Source organism: Enhydra lutris, unplaced genomic scaffold (assembly GCF_002288905.1).
Source record: "Enhydra lutris kenyoni isolate GAN:26980312 unplaced genomic scaffold, ASM228890v2 scaffoldscaffold27, whole genome shotgun sequence".
NCBI classification, from domain to species: Eukaryota; Metazoa; Chordata; class Mammalia; order Carnivora; family Mustelidae; genus Enhydra; species Enhydra lutris.
Genome location: NW_019154111.1, coordinates 23,570,028 through 23,589,104, shown reverse-complemented (window position 1 = coordinate 23,589,104; position 19,077 = coordinate 23,570,028). Strand labels below are relative to the sequence as shown.

Here is a 19,077-nt window from a genome sequence, read left to right as displayed (position 1 = left end):
ATCACTGACACTGGTACTAGTCAGATTAATAAATTAAAGGTCATTAACCTTTCATCAATGCTGACTAGTATAAGGCCCTCAGGATCTCTATCTGGACATGATTAGAAACTGTTATACCAGAAAAGTCTACTTAGATACCGTATGACAATTGGTCTTCAAACCCCACTATTCCAGGGACCAGAAAACTATGGCCCAATGACTATTTCATAGATAATTGTCTGTGGCTGCTTTTGCACTGCACTGGAAGAGTTGAGTATTTGCCACAGAGGCCATATGGCCCACAAAGCCCAAAAATATTTACTCTCTGGCTTTTATAGAAGTTTGCAGACCCTTGCCCTAGACAGCCACAGCAGAAATGGACTGGCCTACTTCCCTCTTCTTTTTCTGTATGAGACAAACTAACTGCTAGAGTTTGGGGGTGACTTGAAGACACATTACAGGGTGACATCTTTTACTCAAATGTATTATAAAAAAACACTCTGAGGATGGGCTGTCAGGACAAGATTCATCCATGTGGTTTTTTCTGTAACTCTTCCTATCTGAACTTGACGAAGTATTTATTGGTCCATAATGAAGTTAATGTCTCCACTGCTGGATTTCTCAGGAATCACTGACATAGGCGAAGTTTCCCAGTTTCTGACTGAGGGAATCATCATGAAAGACTTTAGTCATCCAAATGTTCTTTCACTCTTGGGAATCTGCCTTCGAAGTGAGGGGTCTCCACTGGTGGTCCTACCATACATGAAACATGGAGATCTTCGAAATTTCATTAGAAATGAAACTCATGTAAGTATATTACCAAGCTTACTAACTGGTAAACTACCTGTCAGCCAGCCAGTCTTCCAAAATGTTCCTGTTTTGAACCTTTTTAAAAGCATTTAGTTAAAGAAACACATGTAAATTGTTTCTACCATTCAGATATATAGGGCCTGATTCAATTCAATTGCACCTCAAGATCCCCTATCCTGGTGGAAAGATAGTGGTACCTAGAAGGGTTTCCCAGGGGCAGTGATTTTTACCTGTCCTGCAAGCTGCCTTGATCTACCTTCCCTCTGATAGGTATATTTAATCATTTTTGAGTCCCTACCATGTGCCAGAAACAGCAAAGCACAGAGGCAGAATGAGCTTCAACCCACAAGGAGTTTTAACTCCAGAAGGCAAAACAATGAAGAATTAATTACAAATGAGTCCCTTAGTATTCTTCAAACTTACCACCCACTCTCCTAACTCAGGACCTGTGCATTTGCTGTTCCATCTGCCTGGAACACTTTCTGCCACATAGCCACATATGCCACTTCTCATCAGCTTCAGCTTTTTGCCCTAATGTCATCTGTTTCATTTCTTAAATTCCTCATGTGAGTAAAATCATAGGATACTTATCTTTCTCTGACTGACTTCTTTCACTTAGCATAATATATTCTAGCTCCATCCACATGGAGATCTACGTAATGCAAATGGCACATTTCATTCTTTTTAATGGCTGAGTAATATTCTAGAGTGTGTGTGTGTGTGTGTGTGTGTGTGTTTGTGTGTGTAAAAGAATATTTAGGCTCTTTCCTTTATTTTGCTGTTGTTGATAATGCTGTTGTAAACATCAGATGCATGTGCCCCTTCAAATCAGTATTTTTTGTACCTTAGATACATATACCTAGTAAATAATAAATAAATTTTAGATAAATACCTAGTATCGCAGTCACTGCGTCATAGGATAGTTCTACTTTTAACTTTTTGAGGAACCTCCATACTGTTTCCCAGAGTGGCTGCACCAGTTTGCATTCCCACCCACAGTGTAAATGGGTTCCTTTTTTCTCCGCATCCTCACCAACATCTGTTGTTTACAGTGTTGTTAATTTTACCTGTTCCAACAGGTGTAAGGTGGGATCTCATTGTAGTTTTGATTTGTATTTCCCTGATGATGAGTGATGTTGAGCATGTTTTCATATGCCTTTTAGCCATTTGTATGTCTTCTCTGCAAAAATGTCTGCTAATGTCTTCTGCCCATTTCTTAACTGGATTATTTATTTGGGGATGTTGAGTTTGGCTAAGTTCTTTATAGATTTTTGGATACCAGTCCTTAATCCAATATGTCATTTGCAAATATCTTCTACCATTCCATTGGTTGCCTCTTAGTTTTGTTGATTGTTTCCTTTGCTGTACAGTAGCTTTTTATCTTGATGAAGTCCGAGTAGTTCCTTTTTGCTTTTGTTTCTGTTGCTTCCTGAGACATATCAGTAAGAAGTTGCTGTGGCCAAAGACAAAGAGCTCGCTGCCTATGTTCTCCTCTAGGATTCTGATGGTTTCCTGTTTCACATTTAGGTGTTTTATCCATTTTGAGTTTATTTTTGTGTATAGTATAAGAAAGTGATTCAGGGGCACCTGGATGGCTCAGGTCATGATCGTGGGGTCCTGGAATTGAGCCCCGCATCTAGCTCCATGCTCAGTGGGAAACCTGCTTCTCCCTTGCCCAGTTGCCCTGCTTGCGTTCCCTCTCTCGCTGTGTCTCTCTGTTAAATAACTAAAATCTCAAAAAAAAAAAAAGAAAAGAAAGTGGTCCGGTTTCATCCTTCTGCATGTGGCTGTCCGGTTTTCCTAACACCATTTGTTGAAGAGATTGTCTTTTTTCCATTGGGTATTCTTTTCTGCTTTGTCACAGATTGGTTGACCGTATAGCTGTGGATCCATTTCTGAGTTTTCTATTCTGTTCCATTGATCTATGTGTCTATTTTTGTGTACCATGCTGTACCATGCTGTCTTAATCACTACAGCTTTGTAATAGAGCTTGAAGTCCGGAATCATGATGCCTCCAGCTTTGCTTTTCTTTTTCAAAATTACTTTGGCTATTTGGGGTCTTTTGTGGTTCCAAACAAATTTTAGGTTAACCATGTATCTCTAATGCTCTGACTTCTGGTTCCGTGCTGACTTTGGAGGACCTGCTCTTCCCAGAACTAGCAAATTCCGAAAGATAGTAAACAACTTAACTTCCTTCTTTCAGAAGCAAACCAGCCAATCTACAGCCCATACCCCAATCACCTCCTTTAAAGAACTCTCACATTCTGAGACACTATCCACCTGTTGTAATCACTTCAGGGCCAGGTACCAGACAACTGCAGATAGTCCCTACAACCCAGAACCTGCTGAAATTATTCAAACTACCCAGTCCTAAATCTGCTTACCCTCCCTCAGAAACCACAAAACAACCTCTTGCCTGTGTTTTCCCCTTGCTCCCTCTGCTTCCTAGACAAACCCTGGTGCTTTCTTCTGTGGCCTTGCTTGGCATAGCTTGCCCCCTTCCTTTGGGAATTGTGAGTAATTAGCTATCTTTTCAATGGCAGTGGTCTTCCATCTGTTGGCCCCACCATACCAGAATAACTTTAAAGCACTTCCATTTCCCCATCTGAAAAATGGAATCCATCCTACGGAAGTGTATAAGGATTAGCCAAAATTCACAAAAGCAGCTAGCCTGGTGCTTTGCAAATAATAAATATCTAATAAACGATTGCTGCCCTCAACAAGGCACAAGTTACTGTTTGAAACAAAATAATTCTTATAAACATTTCAGAATTCTGAGATCATAGCTAGATCATCAGATACTTGGCTAAATGTGTTTTCTATTCCCTTTGATTGCAGAACCCAACTGTAAAAGATCTTATTGGCTTTGGTCTTCAAGTAGCCAAAGGCATGAAATATCTTGCAAGCAAAAAGTTTGTCCACAGAGACTTGGCTGCAAGAAACTGTATGTAAGTATAAGAATCTCTGTGCCCACAGTCCAAATTAAGTGACAAAGAGGAATCTGTTTCCCACTGTTGAAGACTAGTGAGGATGTTTTCAGTTCTTATGCAAAAGTCCTTTATATCCGTTACAGTTTTAAATCTGATATGTAAGCACCGGGGAGGTAGGCGGGGCTTTCAGGCTTTATCAAATGGAGAATTTAAAAGGAATTCTCCAGAGGGGGTCTTAAACAGCTGTTCTGTGCTTTTGCTTTTCTTTTCCCTTCCCACCAGTAGCCCCCAATGTTGTGGTTTCACACTGCATTAGTGTTTGGGAGGGAGAATTTGATCTTCAGCATTTTACAGTGAAAAGGAGAGGGCTGGTAACACAAATACCAACATATTGCAACTTCCTAAGACTGGATTTGAAGTCAGCCTGCAGAAGCCGTACCAAAAATGGTATTTGGGAATGAATATACAAAGAGCTTTATTTGTGTCTGGCTGCCTGGGCTGTATAACTCAACAATCAACAGTTTGTAATGGATTCAGTGCTTTCCTCACATAGCACTGATTCATGACTTATGGTATGTGTGAATGAGAGAGCTGTGCTATTAATTTCCTACCTTGGTTTTGGTCAATGTAACTACATAAAAGCCAGCTTAAAGGATGCATAGCCTCAGATAGCGGAAATTGGTTTTTGTTGAGCCTTGCTGTTTTTGTTAGAGGATTTACTACGTATCCTATTTCTCTGTTACACAGTGGTGGGATATATGAGTTTTATGTAATAACCTAGCCCATCTGAGAAAGAAAAGGTAGAATAAAAGTCCTCTGTCATATCTCCCCCACAGAGCTGAGTATTACTAGTAAAATAATAAGCAGAGATCTGCAATTGCTAGGGGGAGTCAGTTAGCATATTTGATTTAGCAACAAGGAAAGCTAGGAGGCGGGGACCAATTTTATTACCATTAAAGCAAAAGGGATTTTCTTATACCACATCATTCATTGATCTCTTTCCTTGACCTGTTGAATTTGTAATATAAATGGCGAGCATTTTCATTCAAGAATTCTGTTGTAATTTAGTGTTAATTACTCTGCAAAAGTTATGGATTTCAGATATGAAGTTATTGTTCTGACCTGTAGATATTCAGCATCACTGTAAATTATCCTGTTTCAGCCACCAGTAATAATTTTTGTCCTTTTCATAGGCTGGATGAAAAATTCACTGTCAAGGTTGCTGATTTTGGCCTTGCCAGAGACATGTATGATAAAGAATACTATAGCGTACACAACAAAACAGGTGCCAAGCTGCCCGTGAAGTGGATGGCTTTAGAAAGTCTGCAAACTCAGAAGTTTACCACCAAGTCAGATGTGGTAATGTACTGATCATCCCTGGCCTTCTCCTCTTTTACTGTCATACCCAACATTCTTAGTAGTTTTATGGCTATTTTATTTTTTCATAAAAGGAAACCTTTTGTTTCAGTTTCTTCATAAGTATAAATCACCTTGATTGTCTAACCCATAGTCTGTTTTCATAAATCCATTCGTTTATCAAAAAACATTTGTCTAGTAGCACACCATGCTAGGTCCTTAGGAAGCCCAGAGCTGAACCAGGCCAGAAGTCTGTCCTCCAGGAACTTTGACTTGGCAGCGAAGAGAGGCATGTCCGTCAATAACTGTCACACAAAGTAGACTTGGGATTAACGCAGCCACTCATTGCTCAAAGGCAGCTAAAATGCACCTCGAGAAATCTGAAAGCCATACCTGAGACAAGCCTAGCAGTGAGGGCATTATTCCTGTACCCAGCTAGAAATGTGCCCTTCTTGGTGCCTGGCTGGCTCAGTTGGTAGAGCACGTGACTCTTAATTTCAGGGTCAGGTGGTGAGTTCAGGCCTCATGTTGGGCGGGCAGTCTGCTTTAAAAAAAAAAGAGAGATCTAGAAACATGCCCTTTTTTATCTACAAAGACCATCCTCGCATAGAACAAGCTTCAAAAGGCGTGCACTGAGTCCTGAGGGTGGGAGAGACACTCACATGGGCAGCCAGATTCCTTACTTCCCTTCTAGCTCATAGAGGAGGCCTTAAAGGAGGACAGAATGGGCAGTGAAATGAATACTAATCCAGGGGAGGCCAAGGGGCAGGAAAGTATATGCATTTTTAAAGTTCTAAGGAAACAGTAAGCAGTGTGTGATTTGACAAAAATAGAAGGCACAGGGAGAAGTTCTAAGGATAAACTGGGAAAAATATATTCATACTAGATCATGGTTCTGGGAAAGCAAACTAGGGAGTCTGGAATTTCTTCTCTGGCCATGTGGAAACATTAAAGTGTAATCAGACAATACTGTAGTCTTTATTCTGTAAGGTATTCTGAGAGGAGTAGATGCAGGCAGATGAAATTTCAGGAAGAACTTGAAATAATACAGAAACTGTAGAACAGAAAAGAGATGGAAGGAAAAGCATCTCAGAGGTAATAACAACAATATATAGCAAGAAATTGATAAAATTCAAAAATTAGCAAAGTTATATGCTAATGCAATAACACATATGTGAAGCAAAGGAGTAAAAGCTGGATGAGGGGGAAAATACCAGTTGAGGCTTGAACATATTGAGTTTGACTTGGGAGTGAGATATCCAAGCAGAAATGTCCATTAGGCATTTGGAAATGTGGCTCTGCAACTTGTACAGCCTAATTAGTTATCTTATTCAACTCGGGCTGCCATAACAAAATACCACAGACTGGGTGGCTTAAACAATAGACATTTATTTCTCACAGTTCTGGAGGCTGCAAGTGTGAGATCACGGTGCCAGCATGGTCGGGTTCTGGCGAGAGCTCGCTTCCTGGCTTGCACTGTGTCCTCATGCAGGAGAAAGAGCAAGAGTAAGCTCCCAGTATCTCCTCTCATGAGGGCACCAATGCCATCTGGAGGGTTCCACCTTCATCTAAATTAATTATCTCCCAGAGGCCCCACCTACTAATACCATCACTCACTCTGGGAATTAGAGTTTCAATATATGAATGGGGGTAGAGGGTCCACAGTTCATTCCATAGCAGAGGTCACGGGTGGAAATAGACTTTTTAGCATCCAAAAACAATTACTCAGGAGAACCTATGCATAGGAAATAAAGGAGGAAAGCAGAGAGTTAGGAGACCTAGAAGAGGCTGTCATGAGAGCCAGAGGAAGAGAAAGTTTCAGGAAGAAATGGGGTATTCTCATCAGGGTCCAGTGCTACTCAGTACACAAAAACAGCCTTGAAAGCTGAGTGATTTGAATGATTTAGAGGTCTAGAGTGGGTTGAGGAGCCTAAGTGTTGAATGGGATAGAGAGTATTCTTACTCTATTTGCTCGTAGTAAGTCAAGAGGACTGTGATGTGTAGAGGTAGAGAAATATGAATTTTCAGTCCTTGAAGATAAGGACTGAAAAGGGAAAAAATGTAAACTGGCAACATCAGCAAACAAGGTAGGCAAAAAATAATAATAATGGAGGGCCTAGTCTTCAGAAGAGAAAGGGTTGGCAGCTATTAAGAGGTGAAAGGGGACAGAGATCTGAGTGTGGCCTTGGGAAGCAAGAAGTCGTCTACCCTCCTCCCAGTGAGTCAGCAGGTTTCAAAGACACTGTGGTCTTCGAGTGAAAGCAGAGTTTCAGTTCCTGAGGAAGTGAGGGAGACATTAAAGACTAAGTTGAGAGTGACTGGGAGTTGTTTTTAATAAATGTGTTACAGGACATGGTGGAGGGATGGGACTTTGGAGTGGATACGATTAATGAGAGAATGTAATAGTACATGCTAGAGTGTAATACCTGGGATTTTGATCCTGAAAGATTCTGAAAGAGATCAAAGAAATGAGTGCTAAAGAGGTAGGCTCAGAACATGTTAGTGATGGTGGCAGGTGAAGGTATAAGGTAGGGAGAATTAACCTGTCCTCAAAGAGTATACATTCTATCCGGACTGTTTGTCTGCCATTAAGAACCAGACTGACTCTTACAACTCAATAAGACAAAATAACTCAAATTTTTTAAGTAGACAAAAGATTTGAATAAACCTTTTATCAAAGAGATATATGAATAGCTAGCAATAAGCACATGGAAACATGTGCCCACACAAAGACTTGAACATGAATGTTCATAGTAGTAGCATTCATAATAAGAAAAAAAAAAAAACAAAACAGAAGCAATCCTAATGTCCATCAGCCAGTGAATGGATAAGTAAAACATGTCATTTCTATACAATGGAATAATACCATTCAGCACTGTAAAGGAACTGCTTGCTAATGCCTGCTACAACATGGATAAACCTCAAAGCTATTAGGTCCAGCAAAAGAAGACAGACTCAAAAGATTGTATATTGAATGATTCAATTTATATGAAATTTCTAGAAAGAGGCAAAGCTAGAGAGACAAAAAATATAGATCAAGGGTTGCCTGGGACTGAGGGCAAGAGCAAAGATTGACTACAAATACGCATGGGGAACTTTCTGGGATATTGGAATTGATCTAAAAACTGAATCGTGGGGCTGTCTTGGTGACTGAGTCGGGTAAGCAGCTAACTCTTGATTTTTGGCTCAGGTAATGATCTCAGGGTCATGAGATCCAGCCTGGCCTCAGGCTCCATGCTCAGCGGGGAACCTGCTTGAAGTTCTTTCCCTCTGTCTCTCTCTAAAATAAATAAATCTTTTAGGGCGCCTGGGTGGTTCTGTCAGTTAAGCGGCTGCGTTCAGCTCAGGTCATGATCCCAGGGTCCTGGGATCAAGTCTCGCATCGGGCTCCCTGCTCAGCGGGAAGCCTGCTTCTCTCTCTGCCTACTGCTACCCCTGCTTGTTCTCTATCTCTCCGTCAAATAAATAAATAAAATCTTTTAAAAAATATTTTTAAAAAACTGAATTGTGACAATTGCTGCACAAATAAGTACACTAAACATCATTGACCCACGCTAAAAAATGGCAAGTTTTATAATACATAAATTACATCTCAGCAAAACTTCTAAGACAAAACAAAAAAAGAATCTGATGAAATCTTAAATGTTTAAGTCAAGAGTTGCGATTCTGAGCTTTTAGACAAACCCACACACACATTACTACCTCCACACACGTACACACAACACAGAGGCCAGCACTTCTCAGATAGCAACTGTCACTCTGATACCTGACTGGAAATTTATGGAGGCTTCTATAGATACAAAGTGCTATGTCTCTTTCCCTCTCATTGAAAGATGTTGTATTGTACTACATAAAGGGGGAACAAGAGTAATCCATGTGCAGTGCTGCTTTGGCAAATGGTTATTGACTGAATGGATAAATTTGCATTAGCTTTAATTTCCAAGATAGCACAATCTTTTGAATGTTGACATGGAACATTTCCGAAAGCATGTGATAAGCTTGTGTGTAGAGAGCTACCTGTAAGCAAAAACTTGCCTGCTTATGGAAAGGTCCACTTTCTCACAAATGCCCAAATGGAGTTCAGCTAAAATCTGAAATTCTCTTGAAGCCCATTCAAACCAGGTAGAAGTGTCACTCTGCAGTTTCTCATACCCATTCTTGTACAGTGTGCAGCCATCAACGTCAGTATTGACTTCTCAGTTGTTCAATCAGCAAGCTCTTTCACCCTGCATCAGCACTTAACACTGTCAAACTCTTCCTTCCCAAAGTGTCCTCCTCCTCTGGTTTCTGGGACACTATACCATCTGGTTTCCCTCTTGCTTCTGGGTTATGTTTTCTTCAGATTTGATGGTTTCTCTTCCTTCTCTCACATCCTACATGCAATTGTCACTCGGGAATTTTCTTGGGTGGAGAGAGGTCTTTATGTATCAACCTCCCTCAACAATTTCAACCAGTCTATAATTGCCTTTGAATCTCTCTTCCTGGATTGTTTCCATCAGCATCACAAAGTTACCATGTTCAAAGTCCAGTTCTTTCCTGCCAACTATCAGTTCTTCACTTCTTTATTTCTATTAATGGCATCCTCATTTTTTTTTTTTTAATTTTATTTATTTATTTGACAGAGAGAGATCACAAGCAGGCAGAGAGGCAGGCAGAGAGAGAGGAGGAAGCAGGCTCCCTGCTGAGCAGAGAGCCCGATGCGGGGCTCGATCCCAGGACCCTGAGATCATGACCTGAGCCGAAGGCAGAGGTTTAACCCACTGAGCCACCCAGGCGCCCCCTCATTATGTAATGTACCAACTCTACTTTTTAATGTATAGTCCATCAAGTTCTGAAGAATGCCTACAGTTGTGTAAACATCACCACCACAGCTAAGGTATAGAACAGTTCCGTCAGTGCCCTTTGTAGTCAACCCCTAGCCTATCCCTAGGGCCTAGAAAGCACTGGTCTGTTTCGTATCTCTACAGTTTTACCTTTCCTAGGTGTCCTATAAATGGAGTCATATAGTAAATAGCCTTTGAGTCTGTCTCCTTTCACTTAGCATAATGCATGTGAGTTATCCATGTTGTATCAGTGGGATCAGTGTGTCTAGATGTTCTCCTTTTTTTTTAATTGTGTCAAAGAACACAGAAGAGGAAATTGACCATCTCAACTATTTTCAAGTGTATGGTGCTATAGTGTTAACTACATACATGTTGTTGTACAACCGATCTGTACAACTTCTTCATCTTGCAAAACTGAAACTCTATACCCATTGAATAACTCCCCTTTCCCCCCTCCTGACAGCCTATGTGTTTCTAAGAGCTTGACTACTTTAGATACCTCATACAAATGGAGTCATGTGTATATGTCTTTTTGAGACTGGTTTATTTCATTTAGCATAATGTCCTCAAGATCCACTGATGTAGCATCTGACAGGATTTTTTTTAAGCTAAAGAATATTAGATTATATGTATATACCACATATTCTTTATTCATCTGTTGATAGGCATTAGGGTTGCCTCCATCTCTGGGCTATGGTGAATAATGTAGCTATGAACATGTGTGTGAAAATATCTCAAGATGCTGATTTCATTTCCTTTGAATATGTACCCAGAAGTAGGATTGCTGGATCATATGGTAGTGGGTTTTTTTCAGTCATTTCTATTTTTAATTTTTTGGGGAATCTCCATACTGTTTTTCACAACAGAGTAAGTCATTCCTTTTTACTTCTGAGTGGTATTCCATTGTACAGATATTCCACATTTTGTTTATCCCTTCACCAGTTTGAAGGACATTTGCATTCTTTCCAGTTTTAAGCAATTCTTATACATAGTTACTATTGCTAAACATTTGCTTAAAGGTTTTGTGTGTGAAGGTTTATTTCTTTCAGGTAAAGTAGGATTACCGGGTTGTAAGATAAGTGTGTATTTAACTTTATGAGAAACTGTCTACTGTTTTCCACAGTACCTATATCATTTTATATTCCTAACAGTAATATGTAAGAGTTGTAGTTGTTCAGCATCCTCATCTGCACTTGGCATTGTCAGTTTGGGAGTTTTAGCCATTCTAGTAGGCTGTAGTGGTGTCTCATTTTCTTTTCAATTCATATTTCCCAAATGACTAATAACATTAAGCATCTTTTCTTGTGCTAATTTACCATCCTTCTGTCTCCTTTAGTGAAGTGTGTGCTCAAGTCCTTTCCCCATTTTTTTTAAGTATTAGATTTTTTTCCCAGTTTATTTCTTTATTTTTGAGTTGTTAAGAGTTCCTTATATATTTTGGATTACAGGCACTTATTATCAGATACATGTTCTTGCAAATATATTTTTCTAGTCTGTGCCTTGCCTTTTCATTTTTTTTATTGGTATCTTTCAAAGAGCAGAAGTTTTAAATTTTATTGAAAATATTATCAGTTTACCAGTTGATAAAATTTTATGAATTTATCCATTTTTTTAATCAGTTGTGGGTTTTTTACAAAATGTGTTATATCTCAGTTTACCCAATCTTGAGTCCTCAAAGCTGGCTGTCTCCATTCCTTGCACACTTAGCTGTGTCACTTTCTATCACTTTTTATGGCTTTAATTGTCTCTCATGTCTAATAACTTCTTTGATTTTCACCTTTGATAAAGTTAAGCAGAGATTCTTCAGACGAGCCCACTGCTGGTGCTCAGATATTCAGAAGGGCCGGACCATCCACACAGTAAACATGAATGGCAGAGCTCTCCTGTCTAGAAACTAAAACTGACTTCTTTCCATCATTCCTAATGCACAGTGCACTTAACTCTCCCTCTCTTTCTCCCTCCCCTTCTCCCTTTCCCCTTCTTTGTTTCTCCTTCTTTCTCTCCCTTCCTCACCCCCAGCTTCTAGGTCAGCCTCATTCTCTTCCTTCACTGCCTTGTCAGTCCCAAGCTAGGCAGTACTGTGCTTTCCCTGCAAGCTGCCTCTCTCTTTCACCACTCCTGTCCCCTGACTCTTCCAACCCTCCTCTGATTCCCAGCCAGTGCCCAATCCTGTAATTCCTCAGAAATCTACCCAGCTCTGCCCCCGTTTTTGTGAATTTGCCACTAGACCCACCTACATCCTAGGCTATGGGTTAGGAGACCTAATCACAGACAAGTAATCAGCCTCTCAAAACTATGGTTTCCTCATCCTTAAAGCATCTACAAAACCAATTACATTACAGGGTTGTTATAAGGATTAAATAAAATAATCTTTTCTTAAAGGACATGACGGCTGTTCCTGGCTTATATACCCTAATTTGGTAGTTCAGTTTCATTGGACTTCGTGTTGCCAAGATGCAGTAGCACCCCTCACCTATTCTTGTTCAGAACACTCCCTCCAGCAGTCTTCTAATGTAAATGGGCTTCTCCTCTTTGTCTAAAGTGTAGTATTTACAGGTAGGTCACGTAGAGCTCAACTGCACGCCTCATCCATTTCATCTTAACCCACTTTCAGCACTCAGAAACCCCCACAACATGGTTCGTTTCAACCTTATCCATCCCTGGTCCGCCTCATCTGCCCACACATCAAGCAGAGTGACCTATTGTTCTCTCACCACTGGGCCCATTCACTCCATCCAGAACACTCTTCCTGTCCTCACATTCTGTGTACTTGGAAAACAAATGCTCCCCATTCTTCCAAATCTGCTTTATTGTCGCCTTTTTTCTGAAGCCTTTCTCAGGACCCCACTATTATCTCCGACTTTTCACAGCATTTGTACCTCTTTTCTATTATTGCTCTGTGTTAGTTATTCTGTCTTACTGTTCTATATGACAGTTGGTTCTATGTGACAGTGATTTAACCCTGTTAAATCAACCTTAGGCCCATCCAGTAACTTGGACAGTAACCTACCTGTGCACCAACTATCAGTAGATACCTGTTAAACTGATTTAAATTTTAATGCAAATTCTGGAACTTAAAGGTTAACACAGTGAAGTTGTCAGAAGTGACTCATAAAGATTTCCAGTCTTTGGAAACTTAGATTTTGAGAGGCTTCAGGGGACAGCAAAGTTATCTAGTTCCCACCCAGGAAAGAGTATTTTCTCTATTTAGATCAAGGCAGTCAGTGGCCTTAAAGAGTTCTTGCACTTGGGCAAACAAAATCACCATTAATGGAGATTTATATCAGCAACTACAATATCTACCTAGTTTCTTTCAGACTGTGGTATTGTTCAGATAGACATGCTTTATTCTCCTGGCTGAATGCTAGAAGCTGCACTTGCCTTTCAATGTTCTATTTTCCTGCTCTGCCTATCTGGTCTGTGTTCTCCTTTCCCTCCAAACCTCCTTTTTCTCAGGGCCTCATTTCAACCCCCATATGGTTCTTAGTCTATGAGTGGCCTAGACACGTTGCTAAGGAAGAGGTGATTTCCAGGGTCTTTGGCCAGCGGTGACCCACACATGTCGAAGTACTCTCTTTGTGTCATCTCACCTTGGCACATGTCCAGGAGGAGATAATATGCATGACCTAGTGTATTCTGAGTAGCTTTTAATCAAGAAATTGCATACTTAGTGTAGTTTAGTAGACCAAGTAAGACTCAAGAGTTAGGAACTCTTAAGTGTTTATCCCGGTATGAATTCACATTTATTGGGGGAATTTCTAACAGGTCACGTAACCTCTCTGTCTCCCTACAATATTCCTACCAAGTACTAATACAGCTGTTTTATATCAATCTTGTATTTTAACATTTTTAAATGACATTTATTTTATTGAAATTAGTTTTATATAGTTCTATAGAGAACCTTCTTGCCTAGCAATTTTATCACTTCTGATTTTTAATATGGATTTCTACTTACACTGACTTAGAGTTTGCCTTTTAACATCAACAGTTAGATGTGGTTACATCTCTTTTTTGTTTCTTGGGTTTTTTTGTTTATGGTCACATTTCTTAAAAGAGTATTCATTCATTCAGAACCTTAACAAATTTAAATCTTGGAAAGCTTTCTTCATCTTCTTCTTTTATGAGTAATGTAAATTTGTAGTGAAACTGTTGGAAAGGAGAAGGATAGAAACATGGTAATGCTTTGACCCTATAAGAACCTGGAAACTGTACTGTACTAACTACAGATGAAATCTTAGTCATCATGTGGACTTTAGATATTCTTTTTAAAAAATTTGCATTTATTTATAATCTAAACCTTATCTAATTCTGGTGTAATCATAAAATGTACAGCTTACTAATTGCCTTTAAGGAAATTTTTGCACCACCAAGCAATAGTATTGAATATACTAAGCCAAATTTAGTTATCAAGACTTACTGATCACCTTTCACGTTCATATGGTCACGGTCCTCACCTGGATTCTCCCTTCCATTGTTTGATTAGTGGTCCTTTGGCGTGCTCCTCTGGGAACTGATGACAAGAGGAGCACCACCTTATCCTGATGTCAATACCTTTGATATAACAGTTTACTTGTTGCAAGGCAGAAGGCTCCTACAACCCGAATACTGCCCAGATCCCTTGTAAGTAGGAATTTCGAAAGAATCTTCTGTCATTCCTATGTTCTTGACTTTTACCAAAATGCTTGCCTTTACAATGTCTCTCATAGCATTTCTTCCTTTTTGAAATAGATATGAAGTGATGCTCAAATGCTGGCACCCTAAAGCTGAGCTGCGCCCATCTTTTTCTGAACTGGTCTCCAGGATATCAGCAATATTCTCTACTTTCATTGGGGAGCACTACGTCCATGTGAATGCAACCTATGTGAATGTCAAATGTGTTGCTCCATACCCTTCCCTGTTGTCTTCACAAGATAACATTGATGGCGAGGGGGACACATGACAGATGGATACCTCACAAGCCCCCTTCTGAGAAGCGTCACAGAACTTGCCAAACAGTAGTCTACACTTTGTTCAATTTTTTTTTTTCACTGCCTGGCCATTGAAAGGGCACCAGATATTTTTGCTTTTGCCAAGATTGCACTATTATAGGACTTTATATTGCTATTTAAAATGACTGGATTCTAACGAATTTCTCAGCTGACAGAGCATCAGAGCCAGAAGCTTTGTCCCATGGGCCAGTGACCAACAGAAACCCCACAGCTGTGATGATGCTCCTGTGCTTTCAGGCTAAAACCTGAATTCCAGGTCAAAATTTTTAAAAATCAGGATCCTACATGATTTCACATGAGGAACAGAGGCAATGAATTTTGAGGGCTTCTTGGTCACAGAAAATTCAGAAGAAATAGTAAAGTCCGGGACAGATATGGCCCCAGTACCAAGCCATTCATTTGCAATTTAAGTGTTTCAAAGAACTTTCATGTGTTGTATGGTCAATAGTATTTTTTATTACTGATGTTGTCATTTGCCCATTAGGCAAACATTCCCTTTTAAATTTTTGTATCACATTCCTTTTAATGGAGAAATATCCAAAGACAACACAGTGAACATTTCAAAATGGCAGGATATGAAATGTGTTTATAAATTAATAGGGACATTTACATATTGTATATAGATGACATTAAGAAGGTTCTCATAGAATAGCTTAGTCACAATGAAAAACTTAATTGTCATTTAGAAATCAACTGAGAATGATACTGTTCTGATGATTGTGGACATTTAGATCGTTTGTCTATTTTTTTTTTTATGACGACTCTGAAAAGAATTTTCTTTTCTGAAAAGAAAACAAGTGATTTGTGATAGGTGTTTTTAAAGGTAACTCAGCCTGTTGTTAAAGCAGAATACATCTGTCTAAAAGGTTCATTGTTTCCTATCATGGCTCATGTAGGGCAGAGAAAGGATCAATGAACTGGAAATACTAGCCTCTTTCTCAGGTGGCAGCTCCCCACCTCACAAACAATTGGAGATAATAAAACTTTCTGGGAGTCCAGTTTTTCATTAGGACATGCTATGTGTGAAGCAAAACATATTTTACGGGGAAATAAAAGCAACTGAGAGTTCTGGCCATTTCACCTGGATGAACAGTTATTCTGAGCAGGACTTTTGTAATGTTTTGTTCTGTGGGATTTTGTGCTTACTACTGTATAGTGCATGTGGCACAGGATACTCTGTTTTTGTCAATGTAGACTTTTAAAGTATTATATTTTTATAAAAATGTTTATTTTTAATGATATGAGAAAACTTTTGTTAGGTCACAAATATACTGCACTGTGAACATTTCAGAAAAGGTATGTCAGGCTTGGATTACTAAAAGCATAGTTCTCAATGACTGTAAATAGTGATAAGGAAATGTGCTGATTGCCAGTACACCCCACCCTCATTACATCACCAGGACTTGAAGCCAAGGGTTAACACAGCCGGCTCTAAAGAGGGTGTGTTACACTGAAGCCGAATAGTAGAGCTGGGCTGATGTTGCAAGAGAAAGATTACAACCCAAACTCCTTGACAGAGGTGGATTTTACCAGAAGACACAAGGAATTGTACGGTTGAGATATATCCAATTTAAATATTGTTTCAGAAGAGTAAAGTGTGATACTAATGCACAAATATTGCAAATGGCAGGTAACAAAAAACTCTGCAGAAACAAATACCTCTACTAATATCCAGAGGGTGATGCATCAAAAACAGAAAGCTTGTGGAAACAACCCATCAACAAGACGACACACCTGTACATATGCTTGAGAAAGCTGCAATGTGAAAATCATGTTTGCTATTTATAAACATGTCCTTAGGTTAATGCATCTGGACAGATTGTGAGAGTAAGTGGTTCTTCTAAGCATTAGATACTTGTCACTGCCTTTACCTGCAGTTGAGCTGAATGGTACTTTGTATGTTAATAGTTGTTGTTTTGATAAATCATACAATTAAAATAATGTATCATCTTGTTACTGAGAATTGGTTATTGCTAGTCACGCTTGATTACCTATTCCATTTACATAATGACAGAGGAAGTCTAAGATTGATTTTATCTGGCGGCATCAAGATCATCTATATATGAGAACCTTAGTAAATTCCTGGGGGCAGCTAAAGGAATTTGCATCCTTGAATCTCAGGAAGATCTGTCTTTCTAAGAATGGTCTGCCCCAAGTTGCCAAATCACCCACATTTCTCTGTCTTTCAACTGCTTGAGCACTTGTCTCCTCCTATTAGCATGATGCTCTTCAGCAAGCTGCAGGCTTGGACCAGAGGTATAACAATGAAGCTAAAAACCCGTAGCTGGGGGCACCTGAGTGGCTCAGTGGGTTAAGGCCTCTGCTTTCAGCTCAGGTCGTGGTCCCGGGGTCCTGGGATCGAGCCCCGCATCGGGCTTTCTACTTGGCGAGGAGCCTGCTTCCCTTCCTCTCTCTGCCTGCCTCTCTGCCTACTTCTGATCTCTGTCAAATAAATAAATAAAATTTAAAAAAAAAAAAAAAAACGTAGCCGGCTGAGAGATATCTAGTTGGGTGTTGAAGGAGCGAGGCCTTCTTAGCCCCTTAAAACTACTCTTTTATCTACATAGGTTGCCAACATTCAGGAGCCTGGAGCTACTGGAGAACATACCTTCAGGTTATCTCTGTGAGTATTCTTGGAATGGTAAGGGAATTCAGATATGATACTTCGGTCATCTAAAAATCATGTGGCACTTTGGAGCAATCTGATTTCACAAAAGACCCAAAATTAAACTGGTGCCTGCAACATACATGGGGGCTGATCCTGTATGAGAGAATTCACTCCTTGTACACAGCCAAACTCCCTCCCAGCCAAGAAATGCACTTCTATAAGAAATTCAGTCAGACTCCATGCTCCCGAAGGATAAGAACTTGTCGTCTTTGTATTCCTAGTATCTGGCACTTAGTAGATTCTGAAATAAGTGCTGAATTGAAGCCAGAGTTTCCTGTCCTTGATCACTTCAAACTACCACAGATGCTGTTATTACTGATGTAGCATGATATTGGTGAACAATGGCATGGGGAGGGTAGGACCTTTCTAGGGAGAGGGATAAAAGGATCTTCCTTTACCAAATTTTGCTTGATACTCTGATTTTTTTTTTTTTTTAAATAGGCTCCATGCCCAGTGTGGAGCCTAACACAGGGCTTGAATTCACAACCCTGAGATCAAGAGTCGGACACCCAACTGACTGAGCCACCCTGATGCTCTAATTTTTTTTTTTTTTTAAGATTTATTTATTGGACAGAGAAAGACCACAAGTAGACAGAGAGGCGGGGGCGGGGGGGGGGATGCAGGCTCCCTGCTGAGCAGAGAGCCCGATGCAGGGCTCGATCTCAGGATGCTGAGATCATGACCTGAGCTGAAGGCAGAGGCTTAACCCACTGAACCACCCAGGTGCCCCGCTCTGAATTTTTAATTACAGGATTTTTCACTCCACCACGTAGGCATCAATTATATTTTTGTTCTTTTTGACCTACATAGTAGATTACATCCTTAAAGAAATACAGGGAAGGAACATACAACCTGTAAAACACATCAAATGTTTGCAAACGTCTTATATTATTAACCTACCCAATTTGGTTCGAGAAACAAGTTAGCATTATATGAAAGAAATTGGTTAGTATTTCATTTAATTCAACTAATATTTATTGAGCAGCTACAAATGTCAAACACATGTATGAGGTAATGGAGATCTAAGAATTCCCACTCCCAAGGAATTTAATGGAAGAGACAAAATTACACAACTAGTACATATTTTAACTATACATTTCTTAGATCTGTAAACTATTTTGAAGAGCCATCACAGCTTATAAGTGGAAGTTTGTGTCTTTGGACCTCCTTCACCGATTTCTCCCAATCCTATCTCCCACCTCCGGCTACCATGAATCTGTTCTCCAAATCTATGAGCATGGGGGGTTTCTTTGTTGTTGTTCTTTTGTTTCTGTGAGTTTGGGGGGGTTTTTTGTTTGTTTTGGTTTTTTTAAGAGATTCCACATATAAATAAGATAATATGGTATTTGTCTTCTGTCTGACTTCACTTAGCATGATACCCTCAAGGTCCACCCATGTTGTGGCAAATAGCAAGATTTGCTTTTTTGTAGCTGAATAATAGTCCATTATATATCTATACCACATTTTCTTTATCCATTCATCTATCAATGGGCACTTAAGTGGTTTCCATATCTTGGCTTTTG

General features: G+C 39.7%; 1 protein-coding gene across 1 annotated transcript in view; it reads left to right on the top strand.

Moving 5' to 3' along the window:
- Positions 1 to 16,840, top strand: part of LOC111151956 (MET proto-oncogene, receptor tyrosine kinase) — a 114,940-nt gene extending 98,100 nt beyond the window's left edge. Inside the window, exons 17-21 of the mRNA XM_022510200.1 lie at positions 605 to 786; positions 3,628 to 3,737; positions 4,913 to 5,078; positions 14,382 to 14,518; positions 14,627 to 16,840. Of these exons, the coding sequence (XP_022365908.1) occupies positions 605 to 786; positions 3,628 to 3,737; positions 4,913 to 5,078; positions 14,382 to 14,518; positions 14,627 to 14,837 (806 nt within the window). The 3' untranslated portion in view covers positions 14,838 to 16,840. The remainder of the gene's footprint in view (positions 1 to 604; positions 787 to 3,627; positions 3,738 to 4,912; positions 5,079 to 14,381; positions 14,519 to 14,626) is intronic.
- The last annotated feature ends 2,237 nt before the right edge of the window (positions 16,841 to 19,077 follow it).